Source organism: Amphiura filiformis, chromosome 17 (assembly GCF_039555335.1).
Source record: "Amphiura filiformis chromosome 17, Afil_fr2py, whole genome shotgun sequence".
NCBI classification, from domain to species: Eukaryota; Metazoa; Echinodermata; class Ophiuroidea; order Amphilepidida; family Amphiuridae; genus Amphiura; species Amphiura filiformis.
The window spans coordinates 22,823,477-22,842,671 of NC_092644.1; the positions used below are offsets into that span (position 1 = coordinate 22,823,477).

General features: G+C 37.4%; 1 protein-coding gene across 1 annotated transcript in view; it reads left to right on the forward strand.

The window, feature by feature from the left end:
- The window catches only part of LOC140137484 (E3 ubiquitin-protein ligase UBR4-like), a 194,859-nt gene that overhangs the window by 145,113 nt on the left and 30,551 nt on the right, over positions 1-19,195 (forward strand). The window contains 17 exon segments of the mRNA XM_072159195.1: positions 389-470; positions 809-982; positions 1,491-1,612; positions 2,135-2,288; positions 3,270-3,313; positions 3,787-3,867; positions 4,577-4,746; positions 5,837-5,990; positions 6,378-6,500; positions 7,023-7,213; positions 7,797-7,869; positions 8,603-8,703; positions 9,308-9,407; positions 10,203-10,331; positions 11,207-11,296; positions 16,773-16,895; positions 17,462-17,595. Coding sequence (XP_072015296.1) covers positions 389-470; positions 809-982; positions 1,491-1,612; positions 2,135-2,288; positions 3,270-3,313; positions 3,787-3,867; positions 4,577-4,746; positions 5,837-5,990; positions 6,378-6,500; positions 7,023-7,213; positions 7,797-7,869; positions 8,603-8,703; positions 9,308-9,407; positions 10,203-10,331; positions 11,207-11,296; positions 16,773-16,895; positions 17,462-17,595 — 2,045 coding nt within the window.

Below are 19,195 nucleotides of genomic sequence, written 5' to 3' on the forward strand. Positions count from 1 at the left end.
CTGAGAAACTAGAAATGTTTATGTGTAAAAATGTGTAATTGCTTAACATACTGAGATAGTCGCAATGAAAGAGAATTAGCCTGAAAAGTACTGAACATAAAGTCAGTATCTCAAGTTTAAAGGTCTACCACCACATCTGGAATAATGAACTACATAATTGAGTTATGTGGCCCAGGGCATGTCAGTCCAGACACCACCTAAGTCCAGGCAAGTGTACAAGTATACAGGAGGGTGGTCTAAAATGACAAGGTCACCTACCAGTTGACCAGGCTAACGATTGTGGACCTATGCATTATGCAGGGAGTTGGCAAGATTTGTGCTTGAACCTAAGAATTTCTTGTGAATTTCAGACTTTCATGATTTTATATTTTGTGTGTTTGTATTGCAGGAGATTGAAATTCTGTCAGCTTTGGAAGAAACTACACTCAGCTCAGATTTGTCCCAGGGTTATGCACCAAAGATGCTAACAGGTAAGGTTACAAAGAAAATAAAACAAAAACACTCACTTTTTGGAAGTATATCATGATTTCATCTGTTCAACTAATGAGAGAATGACACACTCCATAGCATGAGCTCTTGAGATGCAGCTGGTCTTATGGTGCTATAGAAAGGTTGCCCCAGAAATATATTTAGTACTCCTGTCTAAGGTGGGATATCATCCTGACAGCAGACATCAAGGGAAGGTTGTCTTTTAAAAAATCATGTGACATACCACAATTCTTTTCTCCAAAAGACAGGCCATCTTGCCTGCAAGCTTAAAATACTACCTAGATATTCATTATGTGGTTCTACTTTTATACATTTTCAGAGCTGCTCTCATCCTTCCTGGAAGTGGAAGCCATCCGTAGACACTACAAGAGTAAACTCCTTGGTCCTGTCTTGCATGGATATTTAGCACTACGTAAATTGGTGGTACAAAGAACCAAACTTGTAGATGAGACACAACAGATGCTGCTGGAACTGCTAGAAGACATGACGACAGGTGAGATGGATATGGATTTAATTCCCTTTGAAGTCATGTTCAGACTGGCTATAGAAAACATTTCCATATCGGCCATGATGACTAGTTCTGGTTTTGGTATAGTTGTTGGCAGTCAGGTCATACAAATAAAAAAAAAGGGGGAAGAAGTATTCAAGTTGCTTTTAAAGTAGTTAGGGTATGTCCGTAAAAAAAAGTTTTGAGAGTTGCACAAGCACAGGTATGCCAATTGCGGCGAGCAAAGTCAGCTGGAAATAGCTTTGACTGGACCGAAATAAGTTTTTTAAACCTTTTGTGTTTCATTCTCTGTATATCTTTCTCTCTGTTAGTCAGTCTCTCTGGGTGTCAGGGTGTCTGTCTGTCTGTCTCTTACTCACTGTCACCCTCTCTCCCTCCTCTCTGTCCCACTCCTATTTTCCTCTTTCTCTTTCTTACCACTGTCTCTCCTGTTTGTAAGTTTTAACCAGCAGGTTGATCTAACATGGTATTATTCTTTCTTTCCCAACTTCAGGTACTGAGCTAGAGACTCGTGCATTCATGGCAGTGTGTGTTGACACAGTGAAGCGATATGGACTGGATGACTTGCGTACACCTGTCTTCATCTTTGAGAGACTCTGTAGTGTCATATATCCTGTAAGCTCAAAAAAGTCATTAAATAGATATTTTATGATAACAGTTTAACAACATTTTAAAAATGTTGTTGTAGTACTTAGTGTGCTTTCATACAAAATGTTTGAAACTGTTTTTATGACCTTTAAAAACCCCAACATTTAATGTTACTAAAACAAACAAAATAACCTATACCTGTAATTCATAAACTCAATTGCGTGATTAGGTCAAATATTATGTGGACTATTATAAATACTATGACTTATATCAGTAAAAACAAGGTAAATGTGACATAAGATCCAATGGGTGGAATAACTCAAAAGGTACGAGCACAATTAAAAACCCAACATGTCGAAAAGATAAAACTTTTCTCTATTTCTAGGGATAAAAAAGTAAGAGACTAGCTCTCAGTGTACAACAGAATGAGAAGAAATGAGCAACTTTCATTGCCTCTGTCTGGAATTGCAGGCAAATTCTGATGTTAACTAGTGCTTCAGGAAAAAACACTTCTACTACTAACATTTGTTTTGTCTGCCTTCTTTCCAGGAGGAGAATGATATTGGTGAATTTTTCATGACGCTGGAGAAGGATCCTCAACAGGAAGATTTCTTACAGGGACGAATGCAAGGCAACCCGTATAGCAGTAATGAACCAGACCTAGGCCCACTCATGAGAGATGTCAAGAATAAGATATGCAGAGGTGAGTCCTAAGTTAAACATGGTTGTTACAGAGTGTTAACCTTATCGCAGTAATTGATCATAATTTCTGATGTGAGACGACAAGAATAAGATATCCTTAAGATAAGTTGTTGTATAAACATGTATTAATTGTTTGATATCGTCCTAAGAAGATATCCCACTAAGTGATAGGATAACCCACAATTTTGACTTCAATTGTGAGGTGAAATTTACACAATTACAGGTTTTGGTTACCCTGCAAAAAAAAAAAAAAGCTGCAGTAAAAAAGTTGAGTTTGTAATAACTAAATCCACTGCATATTTTGTTTAGTTGGTTAGTTCACTCCTGTCATGGCTGACGGCTTGTGACTTCATAGATGCGATGCCATAGTTGATGATCTTCAGCAAGAGCATAACATTCTTGGAGAGGGTGCCCAACAATTGTCTTAATTTGGCAGGCGGTGATGGAAGCGATATCGCCAATTTTGAGGTCGCCATTGGATTAACACATAATCATGAAATCTTCATAAACAATTCTAAATTTGTTATGCGGTGTCAAAGCAAAATTATCTTACTCTAAAACCGTGGGTACGACCGTGTACCACACTGCAAGTATGTTAATTTTCCATTTGTAATTGCTAACCGTGTATTTTGAATGGGGCTGTCAGCCCTGTATCTTCGCCCGCCTCGTACGTCACGTGTTGCGCTTCCTATGCCGCCTGTAATTTGGCAGATCCACCGTCTCTTTGGTCTTCCCTGCCTTCTTTTTCCTTCAACAGAACCTTGCATGATCACCTTTTCTAAATGGTCACCTTTATGTCTTGCGATGTGGCAAAAGTATTAAACCATCTGCATGTTGGTGGCTTGCAGAAGTCATTTGGTCACTCCAATATCTTCTATTGGAGTGGGATATTTGTTAGGTGCAGGAGATGCGAAGCATACGCCTCCAGCATGGTATCTCAAAAGCTTGCATTCTATTACGATCTATTTTGTTTTGATTACAGATTGTGAATTGATAGCTTTACTTGATGATGACACGGGCATGGAGGTAAGCTTAAAAGCAGTCATGATAAAAGGTTGCAGTGTCAAGACACAGCAAGTAGCCCAACATTTATTATGTTCTTACACAAATTATCAGAGAAGATAAGCACCTTTGTTACCCTTTATTGCATACACAGTGTAAACATAAAATTGACTGAATCAAGGGGCTATTTCAGTTTAAATCCATGCAACCCTATGGAAGACATGGCCTTGACCTCCCACACGGGGAGTGTAGACTTCTAATGGAGCCCTCATTCAGGTAACCTCATTTGAATTTCACACTCCCTGTATTGAAGATGAAAGTCACGTCTTACATCTGGGATCTGGAATAATCCAATATTTGTGCATAAGACAGATATTATCAAATATAGTATTTAAAGGAAACGAAATATCAGATTCCCCATGTTACTGTGTTATGCAGGATCTATGCACATTTGTGAAGTTGATTTATTAAATCTATTTTGATATGTATCATTTCAGCTGCTTGTGAACAACAAGATCATCAGTTTGGAGCTACCTGTCAAAGATGTCTACAAGAAAATCTGGTGTCCAGATAACGAGGTATGGTCTGTGATTTATTTAGAGGGCAAGTTGCACAAAAGAGGAGTCCCATCACATGGATGGTTTGTGGGTCATGGGTGAAAGAAATGTCAACAATCTTTTCTTAAGCCAAACCAAATCTCAAAAAGCTCATTACAAAGTGACTGCAAGCGCAAGTTACTCAGATGATGCGACTGCATAATCATCCGAACACACATATAGGCACGCCGAAAACGTTGGCCAGCCAAGGTACATCCATTGCCATCCCCAATCATGTGCCTAGCACCCGACGGGTTTGTGGTTCAGAACTGGGCCGGAGCAAACAACTTTCCCTTCATCTTCTTTCTTCTGTCCTTCCTTCCCCTTCACCAAAAAGCACCTGAGGTATTAGGGTTAACATAAATATGCACTGTTAATTTGATAAGGAGATAACTTGCGATAAGTCCTGATTGCTGCATACTTCTGTGTGATGTTTTCTGTAATAAGTAAATCCCATTTTCCTTGTGTTATACTATGGAAGACATAGCTAATGTAGACATCATAAATAGAAACGAAACAGCAAATCATTCATGATGTTAATTTACATTTTTTCTGGGACAACCAATGTGTATTGTGTATCGTCTGTGCAGTGTAATGGCCGATTCTACAGAGGATATATAGAGAATTTAGACAACACAAATAAGAAAAAGCAGCAAATTATTCATTGTATTAATTCTTTGAATTTTTTCAGGGTCAACCAATGCGTATTGTATATCGTCTGCGTGGTCTGATGGGAGATGCTACAGAGGACATAGTAGAGAATTTAAACAACACAAATGAAGAAGAAACAGACGATGAGGAAGTCTACAAGATGGCCACTGTGATGAGTGAATGTGAAGGACTGGAAGTCATGCTTCATAGGTAAAATATTTTCATCATTTTTAACAATTTCTTACAAACATTTATATTACACTTTATATTATTGATATACAAAGCTTCTCTGATTTCCAGCTATTTGGAGAATTCAAAGAGAATGGTTCCAATGTAACTTCTTAAGCAAGTCCCCAAGCAGTGGTTGCGAAAATGGCAAAAGCTTTCAGATGAAAAAAAAACATTGCCGTCAACAGTCCATATAATACCAAAGATGCGGTTTATAGCCGGCCTGGGGTTTGCCACTATGAGAAAACTATAGCAAGATAAATAAAATTAGCCAGCAATGCTTCCAGTTGGATCATGCTTACTCGCAAGTTGTGTTTTATGACAAAGCATATTAAGGCATTAACAGCATGAAGCCAGCATCTTGTATAGACTGCTGACAGGTTTGCACCCAGATAGCTATTCTGACACCCCATGACATAAGGACATAACTGACATATTGATCATTTTGAGATAATGGACAAAAACGGTTGATTGCTGCCATATAGTTGTACACATAAACTAATTTCAAAAGGGTAAAATTTGTAGTTGAGGTTAAAAATTAGGATATTTTAGGTACGCTGTGGGTAGATATCATATACCTAGACCCATCTATGGTCAAAACTCAATTTTGACCACAGTGTCAGTTATGTCCTTTTGTCACGAAATCTGATAGCAGGGAGAGCAGTCAGTCCACATCCAGGCTGTAGGTGGTACAAAAGATCTTTGATAGTTACCAATGTATTATCATGATATTTCAATTGCAAGGTCACGGGGTCTTATGAACCATCAAAATGTAGGATCTGGGTTGGCATGCTTGGTATTAGTTGGCACAGTACGTAGCTCTGGAGCTTCATTGTAGAATATACAATGAAAATATTTTGCTTTTCCAACTGTCCTTTGGTGGTGTAGCGGGTGTATACAGAAGTCCTGTCTTCAGGGATATTAACCTGAGCTAGGAAGGTGTGTGTGCGTTAAGTTATGCGCTACTGACATACTTACAGTGTATGAATCTGATTAGCAATATAATTATGTTACCTATATCTGAAAAGAGATGTTGATAATGTATACATTCCATGTATGTTTTGTTCTGCAGACTGGCTGGTTTAACAAACTTGGTGAGAGGTCAGCAGCTGCTGGCAGTCTTACTGAAACTACTGGACTTTACCATGAAAGTGAAGGTGAACAGACAACGTATGATAGAGCCGAGTATGCAAGCACTCAATATCATGCTGGCTGTACTCAATAGGGTGAGTAATAAGTTGACTCAAACTCATGCATAAATCATAATAGACAACCTATAAAGCCTAGCATGCAATATATAATATGCTGGTTGTCCTCTAAAGGTTATGTCGAATTGACTCAATCATGTGAGCCAGTAACAGACAATGTATGATAGAGCCTAGCATGCAATTATTCAATATGATGATTGTCCTCCAAAGGGTATGTATCAAATTAACAAAATCTTGTGAGCTAGTAACAGACAATGAATGATGTGTCCATAAATTCTGGGTTATATGATTAGTAAGTTCAGAATTTTCATAAATCATGCTTTGGGTGGGATTTATGACCAAAACAAAAAAGAGAGTTGTGTTAATATTGATATGTTCAAATCTCTGTTTGTGTTATTTTACCAGGTCCTGTTAGCAGAAAATGAGGACCCTGGGTCAGGAGGAGGTGCGCCTGTTGCAGAACGTCTGCTAGGAGTCATGGAAGTGGTACTAATGGAAGCCAATACTGAACCTCTTGAACATGGAAAGGTGGGTAGAATATGCCTCCTCATGATGGTACCATCAACTATGATGGTGATATGGTTATCAGGGTCCAGTCAATTTTTACCCCATGGGAGAGTGGGGGTTTTGACAAAAAAAATTTGCAAAGGATTTTGCATTCCCTGTCGCATCTGCACAAACTTTCTGGATCCCCCCTCTTGTTTTCCGCTTTTTTCTCCATTTAAAACTTAACAATGCCCCTCATGGTTTGAGTAAAAAATTCAGATTCCCCCTCAAAAATTGGACACCCCTTAAAACTCCCACTCCACTGGTGTAAAAATTGAATGGTCCCTTATTTTCAAGTGGTAGCTTAAGAAAGGACTTTGAACTCCTGATTGCATATTTGCCCTGTAAGTAAAAACCCATATTCTGTAAATAATGCCACAAACAAGAATCTGTATTAATCAAGTTTGCAAACTGAAGTAGTGAGAAGTTTGATGCAGGATAACATTCTCAATCACAAGACACACAAGTAATACTCAATATATCATTTGATTTTCTTATTCACAGCCGTCGGTGATACTCAGCTTCGACAAGTCTCAACTAGTGGCACTCCTAGATCGTATCAACAGCCCATTTGTGCGTGCTCATACCAGCGTGTTGCAAGGATTGATGCGTATTATTCCGTTCTTGTCGTTTGGTGATGTAGAGAAGATGAAGACACTGATTGATCATTTCAAACCATATCTAGATTTCAACAAGTAAGTGGCATTTAAAATATATGTGATGTAGACCAGTTTAATTCAAATCGTAAGCAAAATTAACAAAATGGATTTCACTTCAATATCAAAATTTACTGGTTAATTTTAACTACTATTGAAATGTTTGCTGCTTCAGATTTTCGTATCGCATTTAAATTTAGAATGGTAATCTGAAATGAAAGGAAAAATTTAAATTTTTTTTACTAAACCAAGAGAAAACTACTGCAGATATATACAACCCCTTCAGAAATCCCAGCCAAAAACACTTCAATCCATTTTGGTTCCTTATTGTAGAATGTTATCAAGTATTTAACCTATGTTTGCACGATTGTACTGACTACCGCCTGCTCCGACTGATCATCCTAAATATTCGCACTTATATGGAAAAAATTGTCTGTAAATCGGGCTGCCAACAGCATTCTTCTGAAAAGGCTGTTCACATGTAGAGTTAAAGATTCTCCTTTCTTAAATCAAATAGAAATTTAACTTGTGGTATAAATAGAAATGTTTGTCAGAATTTATTATTTAGTTATTATTATTTATTTAAATTTGAATGTGTTTATGCCGCTTGTTATTTGATTAGGTTTGATGGTGATCATAGCCAGGATGAAGACGTACATTTAGAATGCTTCTGTGCAATCGCTGGTGGAATAGAGGTAAGTATGGGGGTGTTTACATTACAGGTAGGGGGTGGGTGGGTGTTTCTAGGAGGGTGTGATGTCCATCTGTAGTGAATTGCTGTAAACCTTTGATTAGAGCATGTTTTTGTGATGTTAACAAGAACCGCTGAAGCATAATGTGTGCTTTGTGCATCATACACATTGTTACTTTTGCCAATGCACAGCTTGTGTGTTACGCCTTGTCAATAGTGCGGAAGTTTGGTCTTGTCAAAAGTTTACAGCAATGTGCTTCTGTGCTATAGCTACTAGAATAGAGGTGAGTAATGGAGGGGGTGTGTTGGTAGGGGTGTGCAAGTAGGTTATGGGGTGGGTTTGTGTGTGATGTCAATCTAGAGTGCTGTGCTGTAGCTGCTGGAATTGTGTATAATTTGTGTAAAGTGGGTCAACGTCCCCAGTTATGCACAGAAAATCAGAAAAAATGTATCCGCGTTTGTATAGTTAAGTACAGAGTCCCTGTTTGCCGGCAAATACAGAGGTGTGTGAACCTGCAATGTCCATCTAGAGTACTTTAGTGCTAAAGCAACTGCAATAGACATGGGGAGGAATTGTAAAAAATATATGCGTTTATTTAGGTATGTATGCAGGGGTGATTATGGTGTGCATGGTAATTTCTGTATCATTCCTGCACTTGCTGCTAAAGAACTAATACTATACTAAGGTGTACATTTTGTTCTCTCACATTGGGACTGTCCCTATAATTTGTTTTCAGAGTAATGCTAACGGTGACCGTCTCAAGAACCTAATGATAGATGAAGGAATTCCTAAGAAAGCTGTGGGTTATGTCATACAGAAACTACCACAAGCATCAAGGTACGGCCAAATAATATACTTTTACCCCTGACCTTTAACCTTTCTAATCCTTAACACTAAACCCCAATGAATTTGATGATTATTGAAATAATACTTGTGGGATAATAGTCATTATAGTTATACAGAAACCACAGCCGTTACGTTAGGGCAAAATAATTCACTTTAATCCCTGACCTTCAAACTTCCCTAACCCTAAACCCCATTGAATTTGATGTCCTTTGAAGGAATTCTTTAATAACTTCTAGGATAATAGTCATAATATAGAAACTATCACAGGTAACACTGAATTATGCACTTTAAAATATGGGAAAATTAATGTTGATTTCTTTTTAAGCATTTGTTTCCACACAGAACAAAAACTTATCCTTGGACATTTACAATACCATTTGTAGATGACAATTGATGACAAAAAATGTCTATTATATTTGAAACCCATACTCCCTCTGTGGGAGACTTTAGCTAAATATTCCACAGGGGAATGTGGATTTCACATGGCATAGCCCAATGAAATATTCCAGTGTGACCAAAGTATAGACACTCAGAGATGTTTAGTTTAATTTTTTTTAATGATTTTATCCATGACTTTATGTATTTTCATAATTAGTTTGGAGGCACCACCTTGGAAGGAGTTCCTGGCATTGCCATCTTTACCCTATGTACTGCGAATTCTGACCGGACTCTGCAAGGGACATGCTAAAACACAGGTAGGTATCAGTCTTGTCATTGTTATGTTTTCATTTAAATGAACAGATATCAGATACAGGCATCTTACACAATTGACCCTACCCTCTGCAAGCCTTCACCATTTTATTGCTGAAAATGTGTGTAATCTTTACTTTGCTGGATAAGGCCATAGGTTGAATCTTGAGTCCTGCTTAATGAGCTGAGCTAAAGACCAATTAGGTAATGTGTTACAAAGTGAAGAAGGGGAGAAAAGATAATTTGGTTGAAGCGGGAAGGATAGCGATCCCAATTACCAATATCTTAACTTGTATGCTGGTGAGAACCATGAAATATATAGAGAGAAACTGACCAGGTAATGATATTAAATGAAGAAGGGGAGGACTTTTACAAAGTGATCTAATTTCACTCCCTGTTTCTACTCTTTAAAGAGGCATGGTGCAATTTTTCATGTTCTGTTTTCTATCTTAGATTGGGACCTACCATAAAAAACTACCATTTCCATATTTTGAGTTGCATTATTGCAGTGGTTTTGAAAAGAGAAGCAGAAAGTTGTATAACAATGCCCCATAGGAGAGTACATACACTTCCGGTGTGGTTACCACAAATCACCATGTTTCTGTTCACACCATTTAAACAAAACATTTCTCAGGCATTAAATTTCACTCAGGTAATGAGAAAAATATGAGCTTTCTCCTGATACCAAAATCTCAGTTTTGATGAATGAAAATGAGAGACGAGGCTGTCAATCAGGTCACGGACCATTAATTGCTTTTGTTAATTTATGTGTTGTTTATTTGTTTGTTTTGTTTTTACAGGTCATAGTGGGTACAGAATGTGTTCCAGCCATCCATAGAATGGAACAGATCTCAAGTGAAGAAGGCATCGGATCTCTATCAGAAAACCTCATGGAAGCACTCAAATCCAATCCAGATGTTGCCAAGAAGGTAAACCTCATACTGTCATGATTTCAGCATAATGAGCTATTCCTGTTAAATAAACTCCAGTGACATGACCTTAATCTTCCACACAGGGAGTGTGAATTTCAAATGGAGCTACCCATGCAGTGTCGTCTGCTCCAAAATGGGTTATTCCAGTTGAAATCCACACACCCCCATGGAAGACATGACATTATCTTCCACACAGGGAGTGTGAATTTCAAATGGGGTTACCTGAATGGGTGACTTCCATGTGAAATCTATACCCCCTGTTGGGAGATTAAGGTCATGTCTTCCATAGGGGGTGTATGGGTTTCAACTGGAATAGCCCAATGTGAAATTAAAATAAGTACAGAAGAACAGCACATCATGTCACAGAATGAACACCTCAAAAAAGAAGTCCCCACTTGTTTGAGTGGTCATAACTTTGTATTATTTCTTTGTATGGTTATAACTTTGTGCGCAATTAATTTAAAAACAATGAAATTGAGGTCTTCTATTATAGTAACTGTATGGATTTCAACTGGAAATAGCCCATATGTGAACATCCGCTACAAAGGAGCACGTAAGTCGGCAAAAACTTGCAAGACATTTTGTTCATTAAACTTAGTATAAACAATAGAATTAACAAAATAATTGTGATTTGTTGTTCTTTAAATTCCTATCAAGCAATTACCGTAAGATGAATAGAATAAGATTTTGAGACCTATTTTCTAAAAGTTGTGTGTTTATGTCAAAAACTCATGGCCGACTTTCATGCGCCATTGTGCTGGATGGTCACATATTTTCTCCATCTAAAATTAATTTACATTGTGTTCTGTGACAAACTTATTGAGTTCAATTTAACTCACTCTTTTTTTGAAATTTTCTGATTGTGTGACTAGATTGATGAGGTCCGTACTCAGACCAAAGCAGAGAAGAAGAAGCTTGCCATGGCGATGAGAAAGAAACAATTGGGAGCTTTAGGCATGTCGGTAAGTCATTGAGACCTTGGGTAACCATAGAATTAAAGTGAAGAAGTTGGACTCCGCCATTGGAATAAGGAAACGGGGCAACACCGCAAATGGAGACGAAGGGCAAATCTCAGCATGAATTGTTAGGTCATTTAGGGATTCAATCATGTTTCACCGTTGTTCATCACCGCTTAACAACCACACAGACGCGACGGGTGCGAGTTGTTAAACGATGACGAACAACGGTGAAACATGATTGAATCCCTTTCAACAACGAAAACAAGCTAAAGGTCTTATAATTCACATGATTATTTCATGAGGAATGTCAGTTAATCATTGCCACTTAGCCTTACAAAAACTTTCTCTGTTGATATCAGCAATAAAACTACAGAATATTAACTGCAATGTTTCGCCGCTACCTGAAAAATACTGAATTCAACTTGCAAGGCTTGTAAAGCTTGCATACGCACACAGGTTCCAGGCATGATGAATTTTACGCGCTCTCACATTACGCGTAGTCTCGCTTGTGTTCGCGTATACGCTACAGTAAATGTGTGGATTCATCACAGATTAACAATGGTTGGCTCCTGTACAAAGGTATAGGAGGAGTTTTTGAATAGAGCATAAGTAATGAGCTATTTTGCAAACCTATAATAAAATATAGATCTGTATAGAGTAAAGTAGCATTCAGTGGTGGTGAGTCATTAAAGTCATATTTGTAGCTCTGTAGTCTACATAAAGAATTGCAGAACCCATAAACCCAATAACTTATATTCTTGGCCTGAACTCAATCTATGTTTATTAACTAGCTCAGTGCTCCATCTAAATGGCTCAATGTAAGAGGCCACTTCACTCTCCAAATGTAGAAAAAGTAAAAGGGTCAAAAACCCTCAAACCTAATATGTGCTATCCTGGATATAAGTCGGCTTAGTGCTATATATTGCTCAAGTAAGAGTGCCAAATACTCCTCAAACCCAATAAATGATATCATGGATATGTTCCGATATGTACATCATTATTTTTTGTTACTGGCTGTATATAAAATGTACGAAAAGTAAAAGGGTACAAAACCCTCAAACCTAATAAGTGCTATCCTGGATATAAGTCGGCTTAGTGCTATATATTGCTCAAGTAAGAGTGCCAAAAACTCCTCATACCCAATAAATGATACCATGGATATGTTCCGATATGTACATCATTATTTTTTATTACTGGCTGGAGTTAGTGGGTCAAAAACCCTCAAACTCAATAAATGCTAGCCCTGAATATATGTGCCTTATATTGATTGGGCTATTCTGTTTGATATCCATACACCCATTATGGAATAACTGACCTTAATCTTGCACACCGGAGGTGTAGATTTCAAATAGAGTCACCCATTCAGGTAACTCAATTTGAAATTCACACCCTTGTGTGGAAGATTAAGGTCATATCTTCCATTGGGGGTGTATGGATTTCAACTGGAATAGCCAATTGTAGGCTCAAAGGAAGGGGGTCAGAAACCTTCAAACCTAATAAGTGCCTCATCCCTACATATTTATTCTATTATGTTCATAACTAGGCTCAATGGAAGGGGTTGAAAGATACTGAATCCTAAGAAAATGCTAACCCTGTGCAGAATCATGTGGGCTATTCTAGTTGAATCCTTATACCCCCTATGGAAGACATGACCTTAATATCCCACACAAGGGGTGTAGACACACAAGAGGGTGTAGATGTCAAATGGAGTCACACAGTTAGCCCCATTTGAAATCATACTCCCTGTGTGAAAGATTAAGGTCATGTCTTCCATAGGGTGTATGAATTTCAACTGGAGTAGTCCAATATGTATGTATACCTAGTGATCCATATTAAGCTCCTTAGGGTAGAAACATCGGCTACGGTGTCATGCACAGATTTGGTTTAAAATGATACAGGATGTGAAGTTGGGCGAGATAAACTTGCCTGCCAAGTTTTAATTTTTGCCAACAAAGCGTTTTTGAGTTATGCCATTTTTTATCATTAGAAAACCCCATTGACTTTGTACATAAAGTGGTTTTGACACTAAGCCTCGTTCACTAAAATTGGTAAAAGTTTGAAAATGGATACTATGTTTAAATATTATTTTTCTCCTTTCTATCCCATTTATAGAACTGCTTTTTGGATCTTTTTATTACAAAAATGTTACCAAATAATATTAGTGACTTTTTTCCAATATATTTGTCAGTAATATAGGAGATATTTGAAGGTAATGTTAGTACTTGCTCAAATTTTCTTGATTTGATCTAGAAACACTGAATGACCCAATTTCATAATTATTGTCTGAGCTAACCATAGGGCCAATTTTAACAAACAAGGTGTCATATGAAAGGTTATTAAATGTAGAAACTTTTCTCGCCAGCTTTTTTTAATAAAGTGTTTCTATTATAAGTTATGGGTGTTTCTAGATTTCCCTAATTTAAAAATAGAAAAAAATGATTTTTCTCAAAAAATAAACACTTTATCAAAAAAATCTGGCGAGAGAATTTAGATATTAGGCTTATTAACCACCCCACAAACTATGGAAACCATATCACATTCCCTCTAGGCTAGCAATAATTATTTGTAAAAAAAATTAGGGAATTTTCAAAAATAAAGAAAAACATAAGAATTGTTTAAATTTTCATGAAACATTAAAAATCAGTGGAGTAAAGACTTATCTTCAATTGGTTATATATTTGAAATGGATACATGGTTCTGATTTGAAATAGTGGCTATTTTCCTGCATGGGCCTATTATCCGATGCTCCTACCTTAGGGGGAACATTGAACTTTACTTCAATTAACTTAAATTAGGGTTTGAAATACTTTTAACTGAACTAAGAGTGTCAAACACCATTTAACGTTTAAGCATCTCCTGTGATACTTACAAGGGGGAAATGTGACAAGATCTAGTCCACGGAGGCCAAAGGAGGCATTTTTAAAAATTGAGTTACTATAATTATTACCTTATACAAACATTAGGCTATCATGTACTGAAAACGCCAAAGGTCTAGCATACTTGGTTCTTAAGTTATGAAGTTTTGTGATGTCTATTTTCTTATGTATTTTATTGTTTTTTACTCCATAATTTTGCTATTATCTCAATTTCTAATTTGCTGCCTTTGGCCTCCATGGACCAGATCGTGTCACAAATGTGTGTTAACAATAATAATAATAGGTCACATATGTGTGTTAACAATAATAATAATAATAATAATAATAAGCTCGGAATAACTCAACTTATACAGGAAATATAAATACTTTGATCTAGATTAACTGTGAGCTGTTGGATTATGCTGGAGGAAGTGCAAGAAATCTTTGCTGCTTTTGTACAAGGTGTCATTTAATGAGACGATTTGTTTGGGAACTTCTAGCAGCAAGCACTGCTTTCCAAGCAAGACTTAATTCACTGCATTTTAAAAATGATAAATTATAAAGTTAGGGATTTATAGTGCCTGATGCCAACCTACAGGCCTCTGCACACTTTACAGATGTTCTTTGACCACTGTGGTTCTGGGCACAGCGTCATCATCCCTATATCTTTGTGTCAAAAATTGCAGTGATAGTACGATGAATCCTCTCGTTTTTCAACAGCTACGCATGGCGATTTTGTTCTCGATAGGCCGAGCGACTTAGGCTAAGCATACCATTTTACACACAATATGAGATTCCACAGAGCCTGCCACACAGTTTCTATTCTATGTTTTTACAATTTGCGCATGATCAGTATCCCATATGATATTTCTATTACAAGAAAATTTGATTTGTTGTCAGGTAAATCCCAGGTTTTATTTTTAATACACTAACTGGGAATTAAATACACTAATTAGCGGGGACCGGTATTTTGCTGTGGATATATTTTACTGCATTTTATAAGTAACAATTTTGATCTTCGAAATAAAAATTGTGATATATTCAACTGTTTGAGAATTCCAATTCTATAAAGGAACACATGTATTAGAAAATTAAATCACAAGTCATACTATACACACTATGCCACTTTCTTTATCTGCGTCAATAATAGAATATCGATTTCAATCGAATTGAATACGTCGCTCCATTTTGAGTTTGTAGTTCACCACTGAGCGATCCAGCGATCGATTGCTAGCCAATCAGATAGAACTCCTTTTCTTTCGTTTGGTGAAATACCACTCGCCCGTCGCTCACCAACAGAGTATTAAGTTTATTTATAATATAGGGTGTCGTCACTGTGCTGGACACACTTAAAAAAACACCATTTTACAATATTCAGGGACGCTGCTCAATTTTGATGCAGTCTCCTAGTTTACCTACATTTAACCATCGCAACCAGGATCAGCTCCCTGAGTAGTGTACGGGTAAACCAAGACAATTAGGCAGCTTTTCCCTTGTCAAGGGGAATTTCAAGCTAGCGCAATTATTTTCGCTAGAACATTTTCAACCTCACCTGGGCTTGACTCTCTGGACCTCTTGCACTGAAGTTTAATGCCCTATCAACTGCGCTGACTTGACTGCACACAAAAAGGGCTTACAAAGCAATTCCTTGACATTGTAATTTTTTGAAAACGACAGATGAAGTCATTGCAAACGCACTAAAATATGGCAGGTAGATTGAAGTTATGGAATCCTGAAAGGGTACTATCCTTGTGAGGGTTAAGTAAATAAGATAAAATATGGGTGATAATTAGGGTCAGCAGTAATAAAATGAATATGGAATCTGTTCATCTGGATTTACTATTTTAGTAAAATAGTAAGTCCAGATGAACAGATTCAATATTCCTTTTATCATGTTTATCTACCTGGATGACTGAGAATATTCACAAATTTAGGGTCAGCAGTGTTAAGCTTGATATATACTTCGCAGCCATTGAGAATTTTGAGCTGAAATTTTAGGACTTCCAAGGTTTCTTCACTTCGCGTAGAGTTGGATTTGGTTCAATTTCAGAGGGTAGGCCAGCGAAGTTTCTATCAGAAAGCACAGGGTGGGCAACATTTTTTGATATTTTGATGGAAGTGAAATTGGTGCCTTCACGCAAAGCTGCAAATTAGTTTTTTCATCGCATCTTCGCGCGAAGTGTAGTATACATCAAGCTTCAAGTAACAACATACCTGGAAATCAGTATAAAGGCACTAGTGATCCCTGTCGAAAGCACAGCATAATAAAGGTCATTCCAGTTGAAATCCATACACCCCCACTTATGGGAGATATATGCCCTTTAAAATCTCCCACACAGTGGGTTGTAGATTTCAAATGGAGTCACCCATTCATGCAATTTGAAATTTTCACACTCCTTGTGTGGAAGATTTTAATCTTCCACATAAGGAGTGTGAAAGGAGTGTCAAAGGCCATGTCTTCCATGGGGGTTTATGGATTTAAACTGGAATAGTCCAATATTTGAAATGTGTAGGAAAAGTTTAAAGCTGATACCTGGGATATGTCTTTAAAAAAAGCATTATAGCTATCATTAATCTTGGACTGAAGACTTATTTTCTATTTCCCATTTCTATTTTTCCTGCAGACTAATGAGAAAGGCCAAGTGAAAGCCAAGAGTTCTGTACTACACCAAATGGAGGACTTAGTGGATGAATCTGGGCTGACATGCTGTATATGTAGAGAAGGATATAAATATCAACCTCAAAAGGTTTGTTTGTGTGTGTGTTTGTATGGGCTTGTAAACATTGATGAATAGGGACATTTTCTGGTCTAAAACAGGGACATCTGACGACCGAGGACTTTCCCGGTTGTAGAGACTTCTCCCCCTGCACCCCTATTGCTAAAGGTGCCATTAATTAAAATGTCCCCGGTTATCGGAGGTTGTAGGACATGTATGCGATTGTAGGTTTCAGACAAGTTTGTGTATTTTCGTGCACAAATGTCCCCAATTGACACACAAATGATTTTATTAAAAATTCTGGACAGATGTGCTATAGAGAAGGATATCAACCTCAGAAGGTTTGTTGTCCGTTTCTTTGTGTTTGACTGTTTGCTTACCCACTTGTTTCTTTATTTTGTAGTTTTAGAGAAGATAATACTTCAATCAAATTTAATATTTCATAAAGAAGTTTCAAGAAGTATTTTTCGTAATTATAATTCCAATATCTTTATCAAAAACAGGGTGGTATATTGTTGAATACATTTGTTGTTATTAGCACTTGATCATTTGGTTGATTAGTTGATTGATTGATTGTTTTTATTAATTATTGACAGGTGTTGGGCATATACACATATACTAAATGTGCTCCGATGGAGGAATTTGATACCAAGGCTCGCAAGACGCAAGGATTCAGTACAGTGTCTCATTTCAACATTGTCCATTATGATTGCCACGTTGCTGCTGTTAGGTGAGTGGTAACATGTTTTATTATAATTGGGGCGGTATGTGGTGTGTGGATAAATGTGAGTACTATATGTGGGGGTGTGTGGGCAGGGATTCAGTAGTGTCACATTTTAACATTGTCCATTATGATTGCCACATTGATGCCGTTAGGTGAGTGGTGACATTAAATGTTTTGTTAATTGGGTGGGTAGGTGTGTGAATAGATGTGAGTAGGGGTGGGTGTGTGGGCAGGGATTCAGTAGTGTCACATTTTAACTTCATTGTCCATTATGATTGCCACGTTGCTGCTGTTAGGTGAGTGGTGACATTAATTGTTTTGTTGATTGGGTGGGTTGGTGTGTGAATAGATGTGAGTAGGGGGGGGGGTGTGTGGGCAGGGATTCAGAAGTGTAACATTTCAATATTGTCCATTATGATTGCCACATTGCTGCCGTTAGTTGTGACATTAAATTTGTTAATTGGGTGGGTAGGTGTGTGAATAGATGTGAGTAGGGGTGGGTGTGTGGGCAGGGATTCAGTAGTGTCACATTTTAACATTGTCCATTATGATTGCCACGTTGCTGCTGTTAGGTGAGTGGTGACATTAATTGTTTTGTTGATTGGGTGGGTTGGTGTTATTGCAATTGATTTCAGTTTACATGCACTACAATCGTGCAAATCATGTTAGTTGTCATATTTGGCAGATGAATTGTACTTGTATTTCTGATTAATCTAGTAGAAAAAGGTCATTGAACTTTGCATAGAGGGTCAAGTTCAAAACTACTCAGACCTGTTCAAAACTCACACCATCGTAATCCACTGGTAATAAGGATTCAGAAAAAGTATACTTTGACCTATCTATGATATACGGTTATGAAGTTATGGGCAAAAGAGTAACATTCTGACATCATAGGTCCAATTTTGCTCCGGCTGGGGGCGAAAATGAAATTTGCTCTGATTTTGATGAAACTGGTCTCAAATTATTTGTCTTGTTGCAAGAAATCAGAAAAAGGATCTTAGGTGCTTTCTTATCCAGGTAACACAACAATTTGTCAGGGTCAAATTGAATCAGTAGTATACATTGTAGAACTCAATGTGGCTCGATAGGTATTGTTGATTTTGATGTGTTACTAAGGTAACGAAACATCCTACATAGCACAAACTATTTATTGATTTATCTTGGAAAGGCCAATAATTTGGGCCTATTTTCAACAAAATCAGAGCATTTTTCAATTTTGCTCCATGTGGTGCCAAAATTAGACCTTTGATGTCACAATGTTACATTTTTACTTATAACTCCATAACCATACATCATAGATAGGTACTTTTTCCGAATCCTTATGACTAGAGGACACATTTCTTGTGTTTTTATCCAAGTCCGAGTAATTTTGAACTTGACCTCTGTGTGTTTGAAATGCCTCCATAGCCTATAATGATAAGCGCTATAAGTACTGTATCTCTGCCGAATATGCAAATTTAACATGATTTGCACAATTATTACGGGAATTTATAGGACTATGTGTGGATAGATGTGAGTATAGGTGGGGGTGTGTGGGCAGGGATTCAGCACTGGATTTAGTAGTGTCACATCTCAATATTGTCCTTCATGATGGTTATGTTGCTGC